The 24146-nt window shown below is 40.2% G+C and overlaps 1 protein-coding gene across 1 annotated transcript in view; it reads left to right on the top strand.

Moving 5' to 3' along the window:
• LOC126751146 (inositol 1,4,5-trisphosphate receptor) overlaps positions 1-23697 on the top strand; it is a 39158-nt gene extending 15461 nt beyond the window's left edge. Inside the window, exons 2-25 of the mRNA XM_050461155.1 lie at positions 7836-8408; positions 10317-10387; positions 10541-10656; positions 12356-13109; positions 13212-13426; positions 13556-14029; positions 14100-14618; positions 14705-14880; positions 14974-15129; positions 15201-15354; positions 15421-15577; positions 15790-15810; positions 15978-16639; positions 16955-17090; positions 17157-17300; positions 17540-17763; positions 17846-19265; positions 19334-20745; positions 20811-21003; positions 21104-21226; positions 21303-21475; positions 21535-21699; positions 21785-22258; positions 22326-23697. Of these exons, the coding sequence (XP_050317112.1) occupies positions 8308-8408; positions 10317-10387; positions 10541-10656; positions 12356-13109; positions 13212-13426; positions 13556-14029; positions 14100-14618; positions 14705-14880; positions 14974-15129; positions 15201-15354; positions 15421-15577; positions 15790-15810; positions 15978-16639; positions 16955-17090; positions 17157-17300; positions 17540-17763; positions 17846-19265; positions 19334-20745; positions 20811-21003; positions 21104-21226; positions 21303-21475; positions 21535-21699; positions 21785-22258; positions 22326-22919 (8634 nt within the window). The 5' untranslated portion in view covers positions 7836-8307 and the 3' untranslated portion in view covers positions 22920-23697. The remainder of the gene's footprint in view (positions 1-7835; positions 8409-10316; positions 10388-10540; positions 10657-12355; positions 13110-13211; positions 13427-13555; positions 14030-14099; positions 14619-14704; positions 14881-14973; positions 15130-15200; positions 15355-15420; positions 15578-15789; positions 15811-15977; positions 16640-16954; positions 17091-17156; positions 17301-17539; positions 17764-17845; positions 19266-19333; positions 20746-20810; positions 21004-21103; positions 21227-21302; positions 21476-21534; positions 21700-21784; positions 22259-22325) is intronic.
• The last annotated feature ends 449 nt before the right edge of the window (positions 23698-24146 follow it).

Here is a 24146-nt window from a genome sequence, read left to right on the forward strand (position 1 = left end):
TGTACACTGACAACCGAGCGGCTATACTGGTTTTAAACTGCTTAAAGCTATTTTGAACTTAGCAGAGTCAATCCCGCAGCTATTCTAGCGGTTCTGACTGAACACTGTCCAATAGGTACTCATGCGGTACGACTAAATATTTTGACTGACGCTATTTACCAAACTGTATGTAGGAAAGCGAGGTGGAATCATCTAGTACGTTTCTCCTTTACTGCCTGGCTTTTGCCAGACTGATACTAAAATATCTGAGTAGACACAACTTTGGAGAACCTAGCGAAGAGGCTGGTATTGATATTAAAAGATGATTTTTGATATGCGCCCTAACCTAACTTAATCAATTAGAAACTAGAATTTTTCAGATATCGATTTGAAATTTTGCAAGCTCAACATTTGTCGCAACTGCCGGTATCGGCCCATGAAAGCAAAAAGCTGCCATATAAACTGAACGATAGAAATAAAGTTCTTGTTCTTATAACTTTTACTAAGAACTTTTTGACATATTAGCGCTATTTATGTTATTTACAGTTAAAATATTAATTTTGCCCAAAAGTTAGAAGTATATAGCGAACATTTTCCCGCGATTATTCTTTACAACTTTAGATGTGGATTATCTCAGAAAAAGTGCATCGATGAACTTATTTAAATTTTTAGTGATGAAACACCGTCAAGGACCACATCGATGGTATGATGAATTCAATCGAGTTCGTAGAAAATTCCAAGAGGAATTTCGTGTTCATCCATCGAAGGTCGTTCAAAATCAGCTGTTGTACCGGAAACTGATATTGTAAGTTCGACATGTTAGGTATCGTGAGATTGAGACAACTATAGGCCTTAGTCAATATTGCATAAACATTTGATTGTAAAAAAATTGTTCGCTTTTCATTCCTCACATTTTTTCAATTTCTCAAAAAAAAGTGTACATTGCGACAAAAAGGCACCCGGAAATTATAATTAAATTCTGGAAAACTTATGGTGATCAAGCCTACGAGTGGTACAAAGTCTTCGATGACGGTCGAGTAGTCGTTGAAGACATGCTTTGTTCGACCTCTTCAGCTGGTGATTTTTTCTTGTTCTCCAAACTGAAATTGCCGCTCCGTGGAACTCGTTTTCAGTCGATCGCTGAAGAAGCTGACCGCCATCACAAAGAGTGCTTATGAAAAGTGTTTCGAGCACTGGGAAAATCGTTAACATAAGTTTATTACATCTAATGGGATTACTTTGAAGGCGACAAAATAATATTGATGAATAATTAAATATTTTGCGTTTTGTTTACAATTTCCAGGTACTTTTTGGTCGCAATTTATAGAATTTAATGAAGAATATTTTAAAAAACGTTCAAGCGATTTAAAATGGTTATTATTTATCTTTCTTCTGTAATGCCGAAATATAAAGGCAACCCTTGTAGTTGCTAGAAGAAATTCACCTGAAAAGAGTATTATAGATACTGTGTAGTCTATATAGTTTTTTTCTTTGTTTTTTCAACTAATAAGTCCGGCTATACAAGTATGTATGTATGCATGTATATATGTAAGTGCTTAAATTTATTATTTTTATTATTCTTTAAAGATGCTAATTGCTATATATGTAAGACTTCTATAAAAAATTCTGTGACGCCGAAATTCAAATGAAAATCGTAATTTGTTAAAATATTTATATTATCAAATTGTTTGTGTTTGCATGGTAAACCACAAGTACGTGTGAAACCGCAATAAATTAGCTCACTTTATGCTCTGCCACATAGGCCACAACAAAAACAAGCAACAACTACACTTTAGGTCATTTTCGTAAATAAATAGAAGTCATTAAAATTCCTCAAGAACAACAAAAAAACCCAAAATAAAAAATGAAAGAAGGAAGGAAAAAGAATACAGAACAAACACAATAGGAAATCACAACAGTATTGACCGCTAATTATTAGCTAAATGTATGTTTGTATCGAAAACGTTGCTACACAGATGTATGTGTGTATGAACGCAATTTCTGGACTTCCAAAAAGCAGCCGAAAGCAGTGCCAAATTCAAACAGATACGCATACATACAGAGATATGCGCATACTTATGAAAATGAGAGTGAGAGTGTTTACTTAGATTAAGTGGAGTGGCCCGAAGAGCTTTCACTCTTGCGCGCAAATGCGCCCGCCGGCGACTGAGTGCACACTAAACTCCCTACAAGCCAACATAAGCCAACAATTCCCTAAGCTACGAGGCTTTTACTGCATTAAAGGTAAATACAGCCAGGAAGTCAGTGTGGCAAAAGCGCATAGTGCTCCTGCGCCTTTGCGAACTTTTGAGTGAAATTCTAAACGAGTTGCGCTCAATAAGTGCACGCGTAACGCTTTTTCATAGCTTTTCCTGTGGCTTTAGTTGGCTGGTTTTCAAACGAATTGTGTTGCTCGATTGTGGGCTCTCATTTTCATTTCAGTTCGAGTCGGAAGCGGACGCGCGTCACCTATCGCACTCGCCGAGACAAATACACACACACACACACGCATTCACAGGCAAGCACACACACTGCAACACCTTAAGAGGGTGCTCGCGCGCCAGTGAGTGGGTCAGTTCAATGTTCGGCGTATAGACGTAGCGTAACGATGATTTTTTTCTTTTAAACAACACAATTAAACAATTTTTTCGCGCATCGTTTGCTTGCTTACTTTTGATGAGTGCGTCAGATTTTTCGGCCGCTGCCACTGTGATTCTGCGGTCGAAGATTTGTTTATTTCAACGCAACGCTCCACAAACCGAAACGAACGTCGTGTCGGGCCAAACGTGTGGAGCAGCAACACAGCAGCATCATTTAATATACCTGGTAAATTTTTCACAATCCAATTTGAGTGATGATATAAAAATTCGATTGTAAATATGGATTTTAAAATTTCCACAAAAAGCAATGTAATTACAATAATTAAATTTTGAAAAATTACAACAAAAAATCATAAAAGATGTGAAATGTGGTAACAAGAAGCATGATGAGACAGTTAAGGCTCTGCAGGAAGTCAGCTAGTGTTACATATACTCATACATATGTACATACAAATATGTATGCCCTTGAGTACATGATGGGTTAATGTAAAAGCGTATAACTCGAATTTATGAGGCTGTGCTTCGAATATATTATTTTATAAGTGTATATGTGTATGTGTGGAGCAATCCCAAATCAAATTCTGTCCTAAATGGCATCTCCGAGCGTGTTAAGTGCTATAAATCAATCAGTAGCAATTAATTTCCAATAAAAAAATTATACCCATGAAATTCACGTTCATGATCAAAGGTGAAATCGGTTTGCATATGTGAGGGTGTGAGCGTATATACATATGTATGCATGTGTGAAAAATGTTCGTGGCTCACTAAAATCGTATGCAGCTCGTCAAATTTTGATGTTGTACAATGTTTAAAACGCATCTGTGTAAATATGTGTATACGTAGTGAAGTATAATATTTGTATAATTGAGCAAGAAATATGTGTTGAAACTATAAGCCAATTTATGGTTAATCAAATTTAATTGAATTGGAAATAAATTTATTTTATGACTTTTTAATGCAAATATTTGATTTCCCTGGCATATGTTTGTTTTAGAATTAGCCACACTTACTACATAAATGCATACTCAGTAACGAAATGAGAATATACATTTTATTGCGAATCTTCGAAGTAATAAGTAAAGGAACATCACGATGGAACCAAACCGAACAACGCACAAATAACAAAAAAAAAACGTTAACTTCAGTTGAACTAAAGCTGTAATATTCTTCATAAATAAAAAAAAAGGTTCAAGAACTTAATTTTAAACGGCCAGTTTGTATCGCAGCTATATGCTATAGTCATCCGATCTGAACAATTTCTTCGGAAATTGCACCATTGCCTTTTACAATAATTTTTGCCAAATTTCTTGGAGATATCTCGTCAAAGCAAAAGGTTTTTCCTACAAGAACTTGATTTTGATAGGTCAGTTTGTATGGCAGCTACAGTAATACGATGTAACAATTTTTTCGAAAATTGTAACGCTGTCTTGAACAATGATCTGTACGAAATTTCGTGAAGATAATTTAAAAAAAAAGCTTTTCATACAAAGATCGTGATCGGTGGTTCCGACAAATGAGCAGCTTCTTGGAGCGAAAAGGACGAATGCTAAATTCGATATCTCAAAAACTGATAGTCTGAGTTCGTGTATATGCAAACGGACAGACCACGTTAAAAACAAATACCTTAGTGATAATGAAACAAAACAAATTTTGATACCTTAAAAATATTGACAGTCGAAAAAGTCTTTTCGTATTTCTAATAAAACTTCAACTTAGTTTTTTTTTATATTTATAATGAATTTTAATGAACCAAATATGTACCATTTTGGTCGACCACTTTTTGCCATTTTTCCGCTAGAAAGATTATTCCATCAGTGTAAAACTTTTCTGGTTTCTCGGCGCAAAACTGCGACAAGTAATTTTCAATGGGTTTCTCTTGAAGCCAACTTTACTCCATTAAGGGAGTTTTGCATTGACCGAAACAAATGGTAGTCCAATGGTGTAAGGTTAGGGCTATGGTGGATGCATCAAAACTTTCCAACCAAGCTCTCGCAGTTTTTGCCGAGTCATCAAAGTTGTGTGTGGTCCAGCGTTGTCCTGATGGAAGACGAGGGCCTTTCTGTTGATCAGTTCTGGCCGTTTTTTTCGATTTCTTACCTCAATCTCATCAATTGTTGACAGTAAAATGTAGAATCAATCGTTCGACCAGGCTGGAGCAGCTTATAGTGGATGATTTCTTTCCAATCCCACCAAACACTCAGCATAACATATCGAGGCGTCAATCCATTTGGCTTTGCGACCATTTGTTGAGCTTCACCACGCTTGTATCATGATCTTTTTCGCACATTATTGTCATATTTGATCCACTATTCGTCTTCTCTTACCATTCGCTTCAGAAATGGTTCGATTTCATTTCAGCAGAGAATCGCAGATGTTAATTCGGTCCAATTAATTTTTCACAGACAATTCATGTGGTACCCAAACATCGTGCTGCTTTTTGTAGCCAGGCTTTTTTAAATGATTCAAACCCATTTGATGATTAATGTTAAGTTCCTTAGCGATGTCATGGCTGCTTATGTGACGGTCCTGGTCAATCTTTTCCATAATTTCATCGACTTTTTCAACGATAGGTCGACCAGAGCGAGGTGCATCTTTCACATCGAAATTTCCATGAAGGAAGCGAGCGAACCATTGTTGTGCTACACCAACTGATACAGCATCGTCCCCGTAAACGTCACAAATTTCATTGGTGGCTTGCGTGGCATTATTCACTTTTTTATACAAAAATTTCAAAATAGAGCGAATTTCTTCATTATTTTCACTCATTTTTGAACAGCTATAACTTTTTTTCAACTTCCCCGAATTTAATATTTTTTAGGTCAAACGAAGCTTAAAATTTCACCTTTCCAAAACTATATGGTATGACACAATGTGATTAATAGCACTGGAGATATACGACTGCAACAACATCTATTGACAAAATACGAAAATACTTTCGACTACCCAATATGTATATGTTTAAATGTTCCATAAAATAGCAATATTTTTTTTCTTCGGTTGTTACATATTTTCACGTTGACTGTCACTTATTCAGATGCTGCATGGAATTTGGTTACTCGGCACCACTCCGTTTACTCATCGTTGTTGTCGTTAATGTTGTTTTTATTCTTTTAACAATGACATTACAGTTTAACATTGTATTTTTTGTATATATGGGGTGGTAACCGACAGCAGCAGTTGTTAGTGTATCTACGCCTGCTTGATAGGCTGCCCAGACTGTATGTCTCCTTTGCTCACATCGCCGACCAGCCCCTAAAATTATCCAGTTTGGCGTGTGGCAGCGTTCTTTTAGCCGCTCATCATTCTCCCTAAATATTTATATGTATAGTCGAGCTCGAGCACCGCCGCACATGCCCCCTTTTTATGTTTGCTTCCTGCAAGTCTGCCAGGCATCCTTCAGCAGTCTGCTTTCGCCGCTCTTTCGTTACTTTCATTTAAAATTCCAACATACATACTTACACTTTGACCTAAAAACAATCCTACACTCATGTGTCTTTGTGAGTTTTAATATTTTACAAATATTTTATGTTTATGCTAGCGAGGCTGAGGTTTGTGGCAAGTGGAAAAAATGGTAAAAACGTGATAGTTTTATTTTTTAATTTTTTTTATAATAAAACTATTTCGCTTTGTGGCGAATGAGGTCATATAAATGTGTATTCTATTTACCCTCTTGACCGACTTTATTAAAATAATATAATTAAGTGCATACTTAATATACTTTAATGCATAACTAATGGTAGTTAATTATGTTTGTTAGCCCATCTATGGCATAAGTGTGTATTCAGAAGGTATATCCTACATACAGCCTGTCATCGTAGTTCTCCTCATAATGGTAATGTGCTTGCTACAAATGACCTTGCTGACTTCTGCCTTTCTCAACACCAATTTGATTGACATACGCAAAATTAAATTTTCCCACCTCCTACTTTTAGTTGCAAGAACTTTGCCGCATCTGTGCGAAAAATCCTACATAAATACACCTTATGCATGTGTGAAGGTGTGTATATCCATTAAGAAAAGAGCACGTGTCATTTGCTTGACAGACAAGTGAAAGTTTCAAAAATAATTTCATTTGTAAATACAAATACATATATACATACTTATCCCTCATTCTCTCGATGTTAGGAACTGAGCTGAGGTCAACTCATGATATGCTGATACAAGAATTGATAGAAGTAATACCGGCTTGTTGACTTGACCTTGTCAACCCACCGCTCGTTCTTCCTTTTCGTTGTTTTCCGCCAATTGGAGATTCCAAGTATAGCTAGATCCTTTTCCATCTGGTCTTTCGAACGGAGTGGAGGTCTTCCTCTGCCTCCCCCGATGGATACTGCGTTGAATACTGTCAGAGCTGGAGTGTTTTCATGCATTCGGACAACATGACCTATTCAGCGTAGCTGCTCTCTCTTAAATCGCTGAACTATGTCAATTTTGTCGAATATCTCGTACAGCTCATCGTTCCATCGTCTGTGGTATTCACCGTTGCCAAAGGACCAGAAATCTTCCTAGGACCTTTCCCTCGAAAACTTGCAACGTCGACTCATGTTGTCATCTGCGGTATTCACCGTTGCCAAAGGACCAAAAAAAATCTTCCTAGAACCTTTCCCTCGAAAACTCGCAACGTCGACTCATGTTGTCATCGCCCATGCCTCTGCACCATATAGCAGGTTGGGAATAATAAGTGACTTATAGAGTTTGGTCTTTGTTCGTCGAGAGAGGACTTTACTTCACAATTATTTACTCTGTCCGAAGGAGCACCTGTTGGCAAGAGTTATTTGGAATTGAATTTCGAGGCTGGTATTGTTGTTGCTGTTAATACTGGTTCCAAGATAGACGACATTATCTACGACTTCGAAGTTGGGTTGTCAACAGTGACGTGTGAGCCAAGTCACGAGTGCGATGACTGTTTGTTTGATGACAAGAGATATTCTCTCTTGCCCCTCCCGGACCCATTTAATATAAACAAAAAAAATCTTGAAATTTGAAAATATGAAAACTCTTTGAGGAAAAGTATTGAAGAATAAAAATAAAGAAAAAAACAAAAACAAAAATGTTTAATATTTTTCATGAAACCTACTTTGCCTTTTCCAAGTTTCCATCTCTTTTAAAAATTACATTTTTTTCTTGTAATATGAAACTTTCTAGTATAATTCCCTTATGATTCACAGACCTTAATTGCACTTTCATACACATATACATTTTCTACTATCACAAACACCAATTTAAGATACCTTTGGTATTTATCTCTCTTTACAGTTGAATTTTCAAAGTAAAGTTTACATATTTAGTACGCTGAACCGACTGCAGCAACAGTTATTGCCATAACTCGAGGAATTCTGCTGCTTGTAAGCAATATTGCTACTGTGAAAGACACACAAGCTCAAAACATACACATATTCATAAGCAAATAATAGTAGACAACTCTTCAACTACAATCAAAACTCAGCTACAGCATCAACTATATCTTCCACTACAACTATCGTCTAATTACTTGCTTCTCCGCCTATCATTGTTTCTGTCACATTTTCTGTGCCTTCGTTGGGCCCACATACCCATACACAGACACACCAACAAGCTAGCGAACTCATATGTGATATTTTACGAGAAGAAGAATAAGAAGAAGCGACAGGATATTCGAGCATAGTAATTTCCATTTGCTTGCGAGGCATAGTGAGCTCCAAGCACTGTCATTAGCAGCTACCCCACCGGCACGCCCACTTTCAACACAATGGGTGACAATATAATTGGCTCGGCGAGCTTCCTGCATTTGGGCGATATCGTGTCGCTGTATGCGGAGGGCAGTGTTTGTGGCTTTCTCAGCACACTCGGGTAAGTTAATGAATAATTAATTTTTATATCCTCCACGTTTATTAAACTAACATATTTATGTACATGCTATTCGCTAATACATTACCAACAGGGCAATTGAAAAGTCTCCGGTCTGCCATAGAAAAACACATTTGTTTTGGCAAAACTCATTTTTTGTTTATTTAATATAGTTCCCATCGAGAGTGGCTCTCCAACTTTTCGATATCATTTTTGTAGTAGCTTGCATTCTTTTGAGATCTGAGAACAGGAAATAGTCGCTGGGGAATATGGTGGATACGGAAGCAATTCGAAGCCCCATTCATGGATTCTTGACACAGGGTTTGTCTGGAAAGTAATAGGACTGACTTTCTTTCGCCGCGACTATACTTAGGAGCTTGCGCGCACCGACTGGATTTGGTAGAGGGCGTTCCTAGCTAACAAACGAGCGGCTGGTTAGTTGTCTCCGAGCACCTGGAGAGTCAGGACAAACATTTTCATGCGACTGTGAGTCTGTGAGTTGCAAGCCGAAAATGCAGTGTTCGTTAGAGCGGGGGTACGGGATTAAATTCTGTATAACTCGGTAAATCTACGACGGAGACGTTTGATATGATCAAGGAGACTTACCCAGATGTTGCTTTAGCAATAAGTGGTGTGTTTCGGTAGCACCAGGCCTTTTTGGAGGCCCGGGAAAAGGTTGGATGAAGACCGTGCTGGGAGACCTCTTTTTTGGCCTCAAAGTCATCGTCCACCATAAATTTGTTCCTCCTGGACAAACCGTCAACGCCAAGTTTTACGTGAAAATCCTCAAGAGACTCAAACGAAGGGTCAATTGGCTCCGACAAGACATCGCAGCCGATTGGAAGTTGCACCACGACAACGCCCCGGCTCACATCGCCTTTCTTCTGAACAGCTACCTAACCAAGGCCGGTATTCCAACGCTTTCGCAGCCGCCCTACAGTCCAGATGTGGCCCCTGTACTTTTTTTGTTTCCTTGCCTCAAAAGACCGATGAAAGGCAAGCATTTTGAGACGACAGAGGGAATCCAAGCAGCATGCACCTCGGTTTTGAAGACTATTTCAGGGAATGCCTTCCGTGACGCCTTCAATGCTTGGAAATCGCGCTAGCAGCGCTGCATCGACGCAGTTGGAGGCTATTTTGAAAGTTTTTAAAGAATTGTAAAGATAAGTTCAATATTTTTTTTTTTTTAATCGATTCAGTCCTATTACTTTCTGAACAAACTCTGTATGATGTACACGTTCCGATAATATCTTTAGAGTGCCTGCTATCTGGAAAAGACTCACCTTACGGTCATTCAAAATTATTTTGTGGAGTTTTTTGATGTTATAGATCATATTGATTTAATTCTAGTAGCGCCATCTATGTGCCAGGCCGGGAACTTTTCAAATAACCTGTTATATATATATTTACTGATTAATATTCATATTATAAGTCAGTTTATGCCTACTGGTTTTTGTTGTGATTGTTAGCAAAACAAAGAAAGCCCAGTACACAGCTAATGGTTCGCGTGTTGGCCCGAAAGGAATTTTTCTTTCTGCTTAGGCTCATGCGACCATTAAAGTGGCTTTTGTATTTGTACGATTTTACCTCCCACCGCAGCTAATGTGCTTATGAATTTGTATTACCTTCTCTAATTCACTAATTATGATTGTTGTACGCCCGTCGTGTTATGTGATAAAGCGCTGCAAACACTTTGTATTTGGCTATTAACTAATTTCATATTTACTTTACCATACCATGCCACCGCTACATCCCCTCAAACCAACCAATCAACCAACCGACCATCAAATGAAACCGCCTGTTTTGTGTCCCTGTGTGTGCGCTCCGCCTGCCCGTGATATTGTCTTCAACGCCCGCTCTCACAACAAACCCAATGACCTACACTGCATTACTGCTAATTGCCCGCGTCAGCCTGGTCGATGATCGCACGGTGGTTTGCCCGGAGGCGGGCGATTTGAATTATCCGCCTAAGAAGTTCAGAGGTGAGTGGTAATTTTAAGTCTTTGTTTTAGATTTACGCCTATATCGCTCATCTGATGGGAGGTGGGCGGTATGCCCCTCTCTCACTTTGGCACTTTTTCAATTTGTCCGCGTCGTTGTATGCTTTCACTCATTGTTTTATGGCATCTTTGCAGATTGTCTCATAAAGGTTTGTCCTATGAACCGTTACTCTGCACAAAAGCAGTTCTGGAAAGCCGCCAAGCAGTCAGCCAGCTCCAACACAGATACGAATCTCTTGAAGCGTTTACATGTGAGTAGCTATTTTTGCAATATTTTGGTTTTATTAATTTTTATACCTACCTAAGTTTGTAACAGTGTTGGAGTGTAAGTAAAAAAATTATCATCGAACATTGACTCAAAGTCCAGCCATGCTTCGGGTCCATTATAAATTAAAAGAAGATCCGTTTCGAGGTTCCCTAATTTCTTTTTTAGGAAAAAACATAAAAACTTCAAATTTAATGGGAAATGTTTATTGTCATTCGAAAGAAGATTTTTTTAAATTTATTTTGTAAAGATTATTTCTTTCAAATGTTGGCCGCGGCCACGCCTCAGAAGGTCCATCCGTTGAGTCCAATTTTTGATAACTTGTTCGAGCATTTCGATTGGTAACTAACTAACTAACTAACAATTGACCGTCCCCAAAAGGGAACTTATCTGCTCACCGAAGTGTTCTCTTAATAAACCCATTGATTGATATGATCTTGTTGAAACAAATGTCGCCGAGATCATTGGCTTCAATTTCAGGACATCAAATAGTCGGTTATCATGGGGCGCTAACGGTCACCACTGACGGTTACGTTCTCATCGGCATCATTTTTGAAGAAATATGGACCGATGTGTTCCACCGGCCCACAAACCACACTAAACCGTTGTGTTTTCTAAATGCTGCAGGTTGCTCTTCGTCCCAAATGTGGAAATTTTGCTTTTTTTATACTCATTGAGCCAGAAATGGCCTCATCGCTGAACAAAGTTTGGTTCGAAAACGTCGGATCTTCTTGGAACTTTTCAAGAACGAAGCGATGTTGTTTGGGAGGTTCCATCAGCTTCAGTTTTTGTGTAAGCCGTATTTTGTACGATTTAAATTTAAGATCTCGACGTAAAATGCGCCAAGTCGTTCCAATGTCAGTCCGAGTTGCAGCCACCGGCGCGCCGAATCGACTTTTCACAGTCTTCGTGTACACTCTTAGCTACGGCTGCTATATTTTCTTCAATGCGTGCTGGACGTGGTCTATTCGGTCGAATATTATGCAATAACGAATGCTGGGTCTCCATATGGGTGATGGTGTTGCGAATGGTACGCTCAGTAAGCCGATTACAACAATTAACAATACTGAGCAAAAATAATATGACAGCTTGACACGACTCACTCGTGATCTGTCAAAAAAAGGCTATTGAAAAAAGTACCTCTACTCGGGTGATCCATTGTTTATTAAGTGATTTATTTGTATTAAATTGGGGTTCTAAGGAAGTGAGTATTCAATATTCTGTTTATACTCGTATAAAGGGGCGAATTTGTGCTAGTCTATTGATTTGACTGAAACTGTTTTTGGGATTATATCGATGACCAAATTCCTTCTCAAGGTTAGAGCGGGTCGGCCGTACTGCTGGCTACCTTGTGGACTCCAGTCGATAGCGTTCCGGGTGATTGTGTCTGTATCTTGTCTTCAAACAGAAACCACAATAAAGAAGCGTCGGCTTATGTTTGGTACATTTTATTCGGAAAATCTAAAACTTTCACAAACACATATCTATTTCTAGCAATAAAAGCCTATGGGTTTCTCTAGTACTTGGCATTATCAATGCTTCTCCATGCTGTAAACTACTTGTAGGTTAGTTTATGTTTTATTAAAATTTCCAGGGCCCGTGGTACTAGGTAGTCCGAACGGAACTAGATTTACAACTCCTTTAGTATCTTCATTCATATTTAACCACTTTCTATATTCTCATAGCATGCTGCGGAGATTGAAAAGAAGCAAAATGATACCGAAAACAAGAAACTGCTGGGTACCGCAGTGCAATATGGCAGCGTCGTGCAGCTACTCCATCTCAAATCAAACAAATACTTGACTATGAACAAGCGATTGCCTTCATTGTTGGAGAAGAATGCAATGCGTGTCTATCTGGACGCCAATGGCAATGAGGGTTCTTGGTTCTACATAATGCCTTTCTATAAGCTACGTTCCGCGGGCGATAATGTTGTGGTTGGTGACAAAGTCATACTGAATCCCGTAAATGCTGAGCAACAAAATCTACATGTGGCCTCCAATTATGAATTACCGGACAATCCTGGCTGTAAGGAGGTAAACGTACTCAACTCCTCCACCTCATGGAAGATCACGCTATTCATGGAGCACAAAGAGAATCAAGAACACATATTGAAAGGCGGTGATGTGGTACGTCTGTTTCATGCAGAACAAGAGAAATTCCTCACCATGGACGAGTATAAAAAGCAGCAGCACGTTTTTTTGCGCACGACGGGACGTACAAGCGCTACGGCGGCCACAAGCAGCAAGGCTCTTTGGGAGGTCGAGGTTGTGCAGCATGATTCATGTCGCGGCGGTGCTGGACACTGGAACTCCTTGTACCGTTTCAAGCATCTAGCCACTGGCTATTACCTCGCTGCCGAGCTGGAATCGGTGGGCAGCACGACGTTGATTCATTCCTTGGATGGAAACGGACTAGACACGTCATTAAAAGAGTCAGGTATGTGCGAGTAGCGCTAATAAAAGCAAAGTTTTTACTTTTCAATATTTATTTCCATTATCTTAATTTATTTCCACCTCCACCTTCCACAAAATTACATAGAGAAAAGCAAATGTGAACGTTACCGCCTAGTGCCAGTCCCATACTCCACTGAAATCGCATCGGTATTCGAACTAGATCCAACAACGATGGCGCGCGCTGACAGTCTTGTGCCGCAATCGAGTTATGTGCGTTTGCGGCATTTGTGCTCGAACACTTGGGTGCATGCCACCTCCATACCCATCGACATTGACGATGACAAGCCGGTGATGTCAAAGGTACGTAGGTATATGTATCCACACACACGCACACACAAACATCGCACTAGACAATTCAATTACAATTACAAAACCAAAGCACTTTGACGCAGACCTTGAAAACTCAATTAATTATGAAAACATTCGCAGGTTTGCTGTTCGCCCATCAAAGAGGATAAGGAAGCTTTCGCGCTCATACCAGTCTCACCCGTGGAGGTGCGCGATTTGGATTTTGCAAATGATGCGTGCAAGGTGTTGGATACCGTTACCAGCAAGTTGGTTAACGGCAGCATTTCCATAAATGAGCGTCGCTCGTTGATAGCATTGCTGCAGGATATTGTCTTCTTCATTGCTGGCATGGAGAATGAACAGAACAAAGCAAAGGCATTAGAATTAACAATTAAGAATCCAATACGCGATCGTCAAAAACTGTTGCGCGAACAATATATCCTTAAGCAGTTGTTTAAAATTCTGCAAGGTCCCTTCCAGGAGCATCCGAGCGGTGAGGCGCCCTTTCTACGTCTAGATGAGCTGAGCGATCCGAAAAATAGTCCTTATAAGAATATATTTCGCTTGTGCTATCGCATTCTGCGTCTATCGCAACAGGACTATCGTAAGAATCAGGTGAGTTTCAAGGAGTTTGATGGAAATTCTATGAAAAATCCGTTTTGTAATATTTACAAATCTTTCGCAGGAGTATATAGCCAAGCACTTTGGTCTTATGCAAAAGCAAATCGGCTATGATATCCTAGCGGAGGACACGATCACCGCACTGTTGCACAACAATCGCAAATTGTTGGAGAAGCACATAACCGCGGCAGAGATTGAGACCTTTGTAGGTCTTGTGCGCAAGAATATGCTTAACTGGGACTCACGCTTTCTCGACTATCTCTCCGATTTGTGTGTTTCGAATCGCAAAGCGATTGCTGTGACGCAAGAGCTCATTTGCAAGAGTGTGCTTAGCTCAAAGAATTCGGATATACTAATCGAGACACAGATCAAGCATTTCAAAGCGCCTATGGGCGATGTGTATCGCAGCGCTGCCGAGGATTCTTATTCGCTGAGCACACTAACGGAGGTATTGGATGACGAGGAGAAGTCTGATTTGATCTCGAATTCAACCACAACGACCAGTTGGGATACGACAAGTTTAAATGATGCGCCCGAGATTGAGGAGAAGTATGAGATACACTTGAAGTGGCGTGGCCAACCGGTAAGTGCAGCCAAAAAATAAAAACCACTCATATTCAGGCGAAGTAAAAGTAATTGTAATATAAATGAATTGCTTATGTTTTGTAGAATTCACGTTCCATGGGCGATCTGGCCGATTGTGCTGCTCAAGGCAAAGAGGAGGAAGCTGCCATACTGAATTACTATCGCCATCAATTGAATCTCTTTTCGAACATGTGTTTGAATCGCCAATACTTGGCGTTGAACATTTTATCGCCACATCTGGATATCGATTTGATACTCAAGTAAATTTACACACACACACACACACAAATATACGAGCGCTAGATTTATAGCACGCTTATTATTGTTATTATTCTGGTTTTTGCATATTCCAGATGCATGTCCGATGAGACAATGCCGTATGAGCTGCGCGCCTCATTCTGTCGCCTAATGCTGCATTTGCATGTCGACCGTGATCCACAAGAGCCTGTGACGCCGGTTAAATATGCGCGCCTCTGGAGTGAAATACCATCAAAAATGTCGATACTCGAGTAAGCGGCAATAATTATGTATAAATCTTTTATATGTGGATGCATATACTAATTGTTTTTTTTTTCTGCAGCTACGATGGCAAAAACCAGCAACCCGATCAAAACAAAGAAGCTGTGCGCGCCAAATTCAACACGACAATCGCCTTCGTGGAGAATTATCTCTGTAACGTGGCCACCAAGGTGTGGCTATTCACCGACCAGGAGCAAAATAAACTAACTTTTGAGGTTAAGTTTTGCATTTTTAAATTCACGCTTTTCTCATTAATGCCGGTCATATTTGTGGTATTTCAGGTGGTAAAATTGGCACGTGATCTAATCTACTTCGGCTTCTACAGTTTCAGCGATTTGCTGCGCCTGACCAAAACTCTGCTCTGCATTTTGGATTGTGTGTCGGAGACTGGCATGGACGGCGCAACACCCGGGCGCTTTGTAAATACGGATATTGATTGTAAGTCGTTTAAATAATGTCAGGGAGAGAATATTTTAGGCATAAGTTTAATTAGTAACTGAATTTCTGCTTGAGTTATGTTATCGAAAGTGCGTTTTACACCAATTACTGGCTTGTTATTATCGCCCGCTTAATATGTTTGCATTATATTTTTCCTTTTCTTGCAACAAAATGTAATTGATGCATAAAAATATTAAAAATTAAAATATTAGCGCCAACAGAAGAGGAAACGGGTGAGTTTGCCTCAAGTAGCGCCTATTACTATAAGTAGTTTTGTTCCTCCGTTACTTTCAAAACATTTTTCTTTAATTTTTTATTCCTCTGTTACTTTCAAACAATTTTTCTAAACTAAATTTGCCTGCACTAACGAAATACTACTAACCACTGCCTTCCCTCGCAGCGGAAGGTGGCGTACTACGTTCCATCGGTGACATGAACACAGTTATGACTTCGCTGGCGCTCGGTTCTGTCGGTCAAGCGATTGCCTCACCCGCCTCGCTGGCGCTGCAACATCGCAAATCGGTTTCGCAGATGCTGAAGGAGTATCCACTGGTCATGGATACCAAGTTGAAGATAATTGAGATTCTACAATTCATACTGGACGTACGTTTGGATTATAGAATCAGTTGCCTCCTATCGATATTCAAGCGCGAATTTGATGAGACCGAAATTAGTGCAGCCGCGGCGGCAGCAGCAGCAGCTGCGGCAGCCCAGAATGCTGGCACAGCGGAGGGTACGCCAAGCGATGGCAACGTTAGTAGTGGTGAGACAAGTAGCAAGAATGCGGCGCTGATGGAGGCTGCGGCTGCGGCTGCTGCTGCGCTAAGTACACGTCAGAAGAATATCGATTTGGAGTCAATTGGTGTGCAGGCGGAGGACATTTTCGACTGTGATAGCGGCGATGCGTCGAATTTAGACTTGGATGGTCAAGGTGGGCGCACTTTTCTGCGCGTGCTGCTCCATCTCATCATGCACGACTATCCGCCGCTGGTGTCAGGCGCGCTGCATCTGCTCTTCAGACACTTCAGTCAGCGGCAGGAGGTATTGCAGGCTTTCAGACAGGTAAGTAGCAAAAAATAACTGTTGTTTTATAATTTTTGTTTAGTTATTTGAAAATTAATTGTATCAACACTTTTCGCTAATATTGACTAACCAAAATTTTTCTTTTGAATCTATACCACGATTTATAATTTTTAACCCGTTTTATAACCACCCGTAACCCCATCCACAATCCGCTCTAACCGTGCTCTAGCCAAAATGGGATCATATCGTTAGTACTAACCATTTTTTGTTTAAATTTATTATACATACATATTTATTAAAATCGTTTACAAACACAGACCTGAAACAAATTGCTAAATTATACACTGTCCACAGGTGCAATTGCTTGTGTCCGATAGTGACGTAGAGTCTTATAAGCGCATCAAATTGGACTTGGATATTCTGCGGCAGAGCGTTGAAAAGTCCGAGCTGTGGGTCTATAAGCCGAAGACCACGGATGAGTACAATACCAGTAAGTATCAACACCACAAAGCTGTTAATAGACAGTATTAATTTCTTATCCTAACACCACTTGCAGCTGCAGAGCGCTCATCTGACCCGGCCATTGATGTCTCCAACTTGAGCAATGAATATCGTGCATCTTTGTCGAATGAGCAGTTAAATGAGTATAAAAAGGTTAAAGAGATACTCATACGCATGAATAAGTTTTGCGTTACATCGGGTATGTATTACAGTCTAAAACCCTCGAACAAGCTTTCTCTTTAATGCCAAATTTTGCTGCACAAATTTGTTATAATAATACTTTTGTCGACTTGTTTTCGCCCACCCTTTGCACAATCTGGATCAATTGAGTTGTGATGCTGTTATTTGCCTCTATTCTTCTTTTTATAACACTAATTAACGCTTTTTTATAATACATTTTTTATAATATTACTTATACTATTCTTTACCCCACCTAAGGCCCCAACGTCAAGCCGCGCAAACACGAACAACGTCTGCTCCGCAACGTTGGTGTGCACACAGTTATTCTCGATCTGCTGCAGAATCCATATGATGAAAAGGATGATGTGCTAATGAAGGAGCTGATGTGTTTGGCGCACGAGTTCCTGCAGAATTTCTGTTTGGGCAACCAACAAAATCAAGTTTTGTTGCATAATCAGTTGGATTTATTCCTCAATCCAGGCGTAAGTAGCATCCAACTGACGCTTAAGCATAAACTTTGTTGTAATATAAATTGTAATAACTGTTTCGTACTTCCGATTCCAGATCTTAGAGGCCAAGACTGTCTGCGCCATCTTTAAGGACAACCTCGCACTTTGCAACGAGGTCACCGACAAGGTCGTACAACATTTCGTGCATTGCATTGAGATCCATGGCCGCCATGTTGTATACTTGCAATTCCTTCAAACGATCGTCAAAGCTGAGAACCAATTCATACGTAAATGTCAAGATATGGTCATGCAAGAGCTGATAAATGCCGGCGAAGATGTGCTCGTGTTCTACAACGACAAAAGCTCCTTTAATCAGTTCGTCGCCATGATGCAGAGTGAAAAGTCGCCACTGAGCGACTCTAGTCCACTGCGCTATCATGTGGAACTTGTTAAGCTGCTTGCCTGTTGTACCATGGGCAAGAATGTCTACACGGAAATTAAATGCAACAATTTGCTCTCACTGGACGATATAGTAACGATTATTTGCAATCCTGCTTGCATACCGGAGGTGAAGGAAGCCTATGTTGATTTCCTCAATCATTGTTACATTGATACCGAGGTGGAGGTTAAAGAGATTTATTCGTCGAGTCACATGTGGAATTTGTTCGAGAAATCTTTTCTGGTCGATATTAATCAATTGATTGCCATCGGCGCCAATGCCGATAAGACGCTGCTCAATTATGTATTGAGCGGTGTGACGAATGTGTTGAATACCTTCTTCTCCAGTCCCTTCTCCGATCAGAGCACCATCGTGCAAACGCGTCAGATGATTTTCGTTCAGATACTGCAAGCCACCTATCGCTTAACACAGTGCAAGTGGCTGTCACTGGCCGATCGCTTTAATGTCGAGAACTGCGTTCGTACGTTGGCTGAGTCGGCGAAGACGCGTAATATTGCGATTCCGCTCGACTTGGAGCAACAGGTGGTGTCGATGTCTAGCAAAACAGCCTTGCTAACGCGTCAGACCACCAAATGGCTATTGGCCTCGAAGCAGCCAAAATATGAGACACAGCTCTCGGCAAATTTAATGCGTTTGGACCGTTCTATCATAGAGGGCTTGCAAGATATTGTGTCGCTGTTGGAAGATCAACTGAAGCCGGTGGTGGAGGCGGAGTTGTCGTTGTTAGTCGACATTCTGTACAGATCGGAGTTACTCTTTCCGCCCGGCACCGAGGCGCGCAAAAGTTGCGAAAGCGGCGGTTTTATTAGAAAGCTTATCAAGCACACAGAGAAGTTGCTGGAGGAGAAGGAAGAAAAGCTATGTGTAAAGGTGTTGCGTACGCTGCGCGAAATGATGGCAATCGACGTGAATTACGGTGACAAAGGAGATGCGCTGCGCAACACACTGCTAATGAGGTACTTTGATCGGAAGGGGGGCGGCGGAAGTGGTGGAATTATAAGCGGTGTTGGCGGAGGTGGCGCTAGTGGTATAATCACTGGAACTGGCATTGGGGTAGGACCGAAGGCAATCGAAGGTTTGTTGCAGCAATTTATTTCTCAGTCAAAATTTTTCTGAATACTTATTGAATTTCAACTATTCCAGCCAAGCCAGATGGCACTGACGCTATCTTAATTGAGCAACAGAAGCGTATTCATCTCGTAACTCACGGTCCGGGTGCCAAGTATCTTCAGCGCGCAGGTAAAACACTACATGAAGTTCAAAATCATTTGGATCGTGAGGGCGCCTCTGATTTGGTCATTGAACTCGTGATAAAGTCCGTACACTCGCCCTCAATTTTCGTGGAGGCCGTTGAACTGGGCATTGCGTTACTCGAGGGTGGCAATCCCATCATACAGAAGGGCATGTATCAAAAATTTCTCAGTGGCGACTTCAATCAAGCTTTCTATAAAGTTTTCTTCGAGAAAATGAAGGACGCCCAACAAGAAATAAAGTCAACGGTGACGGTTAATACCTCAGATATTGCGGCGAAGGCGCATGAAAACAAGCAAGATGTCAATCTGGAACTGGACAAAATTGCACGTAAACATGGCGTGAAAAGTAATGGTGTTGTCATCACCGATGAGCTAAAGAAGGAATTGCACAATGCGGGTCTTGCAACAGCGCGCGCCTACGGCAACGCACGTAGTATTCATCCGGGTGATGAAAACTCTGCCATTAGCATTAATAGCCCATTGGAAGACATACTCGCCGAGAAGTTGGAAAAGCACAAAGACAGCAAGGACGATCGCAATAAGATTTCGAATAAAGTGTTGGTGATGCAACCGATTCTACGCTTCCTGCAGTTACTCTGCGAGAACCATAATCCTGATCTGCAAAATTTATTGCGCAATCAAAACAACAAAACCAACTATAACCTCGTCTCCGAAACCCTAATGTTCCTGGATTGCATTTGCGGCTCAACGACCGGTGGATTGGGTTTACTGGGACTATATATCAACGAAAACAATGTCGCACTGATCAATCAAACTTTGGAAACACTTACCGAATATTGTCAGGGTCCCTGTCACGAAAATCAAAATTGCATAGCCACGCACGAGTCCAATGGTCTCGACATTATAACAGCACTCATACTTAACAATATCAATCCGCTCGGCGAAAACCGTATGGATCTCGTCTTGGAGCTGAAGAATAATGCCTCCAAACTGTTGTTGGCTATTATGGAAAGTCGCGGTGACAGTGAAAATGCCGAACGTATTTTGTATAATATGAATCCCAAGCAACTAGTAGAGGTAGCCTGTAAGGCATACCATCAGGAAGAGATGATCGACGAGAGTGATGAACATGATGGCGGCGATGGTGAAGCGGATGATGAGGTTTCGGTGAGTCCACGTGAAGTGGGTCATAACATTTACATTCTGTGCCACCAGCTGGCGCAGCACAACAAGGAGCTGGCGGCGCTACTAAAGGCATGTGAAGATCCACAAGCAACCAGCTTTGATGCGAAAATGAGTCAGGCCTTAATGTATTATGCAACGCATACAGCACAAATTGAGGTGAGTGCTAAAAGGGAAAATGCTTTTTTTATTGTTTCTATTAAATTTCTGTTCTTGCTTTGAAGATCGTACGTAACGACCGCACTTTGGAGCAAATCGTTTTTCCGATACCCGAAATATGCGAATATTTGACGACAGACACGAAAATCAAAATTTTGAACACAGCTGAACGCGATGATCAGGGCTCAAAAGTGGCGGATTTCTTTGACAAGGCCGAGGAGATGTTCAATGAAATGAAGTGGCAAAAGAAGTTGAGAGGTGAGTTCACGATACGTTTGCCTCACAGTGCACAAGGGAATACTTACTGAATATTTCAAATAAGTGTAATTTATTAATAATACAATTTTTTTCTCAAAAGGACAACCCTTCCTGTTCTGGGTCAGCAGCTATATGTCATTATGGAGCAATATACTTTTCAATTGTGTTGTTGTTATCAATCTGATTGTAGCATTTTTCTATCCATTCGACAACACTGTACCGGGTAGGTATATAATATATTATTTCTAAACCTCCAATGCCGTTTATTTTCTAAATTTACCACTTTCTCTCCATCACAGAGCTCAGCTCACATATTTCTTTACTTTTCTGGGCCATACTGTTGTTCTCATTGGCTATTGTGGTGACGTTACCACGTGAATCAGGCATTCGCACGTTAATTGGCTCCGTGATATTACGTTCCATCTTTCTTATTGGTCCAGAATCGACGCTCTGCCTGTTGGGAGTTGTGACGGTAAGCTCAAGTTTGCCGGAAATTCAATTTCAAAATACATTTGCTGCTTTTCCTTACAGGTGACGTTGAAGAGTGTGCATATCGTGAGCATTATGGGCAACAATGGCACGCTGGAGAAGAATTTCTTCAAGATAATCACCGATATGCAGCTACTATATCACTGCATATACATAATGTTCTGTTTTTGTGGACTGATCTTTCATCCCTTCTTCTACTCGCTGCTGGTGTGTATAAGCACAAAAAAAAAATAAAATCAAAATTAATAAAATATTTGTTTAATATATTTAATACACAACATTTCTTTTCTAGCTATTCGATGTTGTATATCGTGAAGAAACTCTGGTGAATGTCATACGCTCCGTCACGCGCAACGGACGCTCAATCGTTTTAACAGCAGTCTTAGCGCTGATTTTGGTTTATCTATTTTCCATCATTGGTTATATGTTCTTTAAGGACGACTTTCTGGTCGAGGTGGATGCTGATGACGGTCAGACGAGTGCAACGACACCAGCGGTGCCAGATATTACCGTATCGATGGCGTCGAATAGCGCTGACAACACTTGTGGCGCGCCAGATGCCTTTAATAAAGGCGTATTTTGTGCCGGAGCCGGCAATAGTGCCGCTGAAGCTAGCGCTACTGCCACTGCTGCCAATGGCGGCTGTGGTGGCGATGCAAAGGAACGTTCTTGTGACTCTTTGGTTATGTGTATTGTTACCACACTGAATCAGGGTTTGCGAAATGGTGGCGGTATTGGCGATATACTACGCGCACCGTCCAGCAAGGTGAGTGGCTCATAAAAAAAATACATAAAGCAGAGCTAATATTCATTGGCATTTTTTTAACATGCAGGAAAGTCTATTCGCTGCACGTGTCATTTACGACTTGCTCTTCTTCTTCATCGTCATTATTATTGTTTTGAATTTAATTTTTGGCGTCATCATCGACACTTTTGCCGATCTGAGAAGTGAGAAGCAGCAAAAGGAACTCATCCTTAAGAACACCTGCTTTGTGTGCGGCCTTAATCGCTCGGCATTCGACAACAAAACCGTCAGTTTTGAGGAGCACATCAAGAGCGAACACAATATGTGGCATTATTTGTACTTTATAGTGTTGGTGAAGGTGAAGGATCCCACAGAGTTTACCGGACCCGAGAGTTACGTATACGCCATGGTGAAAGCAGGCATTTTGGATTGGTTCCCACGTTTGCGTGCCATGTCACTGGCTGCCGTCGATGCGGACAGTGAGCAAATCGAATTGCGCAGCTTGCAGGCTCAGCTGCCGGAGATGCAATTGCTCATAACAAGCTTGTCGCAGCAGTTGCATGAACTGAAGGACCACATGACGGAGCAGCGTAAACAAAAGCAGCGCTTAGGATTGCTCAATACAGCGCCGAGCAATCTATTGGCGTGTTATCAGTTGCGCGACGCGAATAGTTTGTCTTGATCTGTGTCAGCAACAATTAGCGGTGTATGAGTTGTGTAACGGCTTAGGCAATAACAAACAAAGTGGAAATGTTAATGTATGCATTTGTTAAGGTTTCGCTTTTCGCTTTTTGATTTTAATTTTTTATTTTTGGTATTTCACAAAATCTCTCGAGGGACGGCTCTAGTGGTAGTCATTAAGTGTAAGCGCAGCAATCAGCGTAGCTGTTTAGAAAGCGTAAGACATGAAAAACAAGTTTCGAAAATAATATTAACTCGAAAGCAAACAAATGTTTGTAAAATATATAAATAATTTTATGTATTATTCATAGTTGTGTGTATGTGTGTGTAATAGTAGTGTAAAATGTTTGGCTTCCTTAGGCATTTTCTCCAAAAATCCAAAATGTGCATACATTACCTCCTCGAATCACATGCATGTATGTATGTATGTATATATATACATGCAAACGAATACGAATCTTAGATCTGCACTACATTTAAGCATAATGTTTACAAATTTCTTTTATTTATTATCGTCAATTGCCCACTTATTCTCCTTGGTCTCGATCGTTTTTCGAATTATTTATACTTTTACTGACACTTTTTTGATTTTATACCTAAACACTTGTAATATACATACATATATTTTATGGGCGCACGCTGACTTGTTGCACACCTACATACACATTTTCTTGTTCAATAATCAAAACACTACATACAGACATATAAAACATACATACATACATTAAACTTGAACTGTTATAAACTATCGTCAAAACACAAAAAAAAAACAACAAAAATATTACTAGGGATACCATCGTATCTCATCTCTGCAATAACCAACTATATATATATGTATATATTTTAAGGTAAAAACTCTCTACTAAAATGTGATCTTTTCGACTTTTTACTTAAATTCATAAACTATTACACAACGTGTCCTTCCCAACCTCTACTGAAGTGTATTCAAACTAACTGCTGTGGTCTCTATTGTACTTTTTTTATTTACATACAATACATTTCTATTTACAAACAATATGATACATACATATACATACCGGTATATTAGTAGTTTTGACAAATTTTCGAAGTACTTTAATTAAAATTAATTATAAACTAAAATTGTAGTTTAGTGTAAACTTATAGAGACTAATTTTTAGCTCAATTATTATTAATAGTATTCATTATTATACTTAAATATATTGAAAATGTAATAAACACACTTACATACATATATATATATATATAT

The sequence above is a fragment of the Bactrocera neohumeralis genome, chromosome 2 (assembly GCF_024586455.1).
Source record: "Bactrocera neohumeralis isolate Rockhampton chromosome 2, APGP_CSIRO_Bneo_wtdbg2-racon-allhic-juicebox.fasta_v2, whole genome shotgun sequence".
NCBI classification, from domain to species: Eukaryota; Metazoa; Arthropoda; class Insecta; order Diptera; family Tephritidae; genus Bactrocera; species Bactrocera neohumeralis.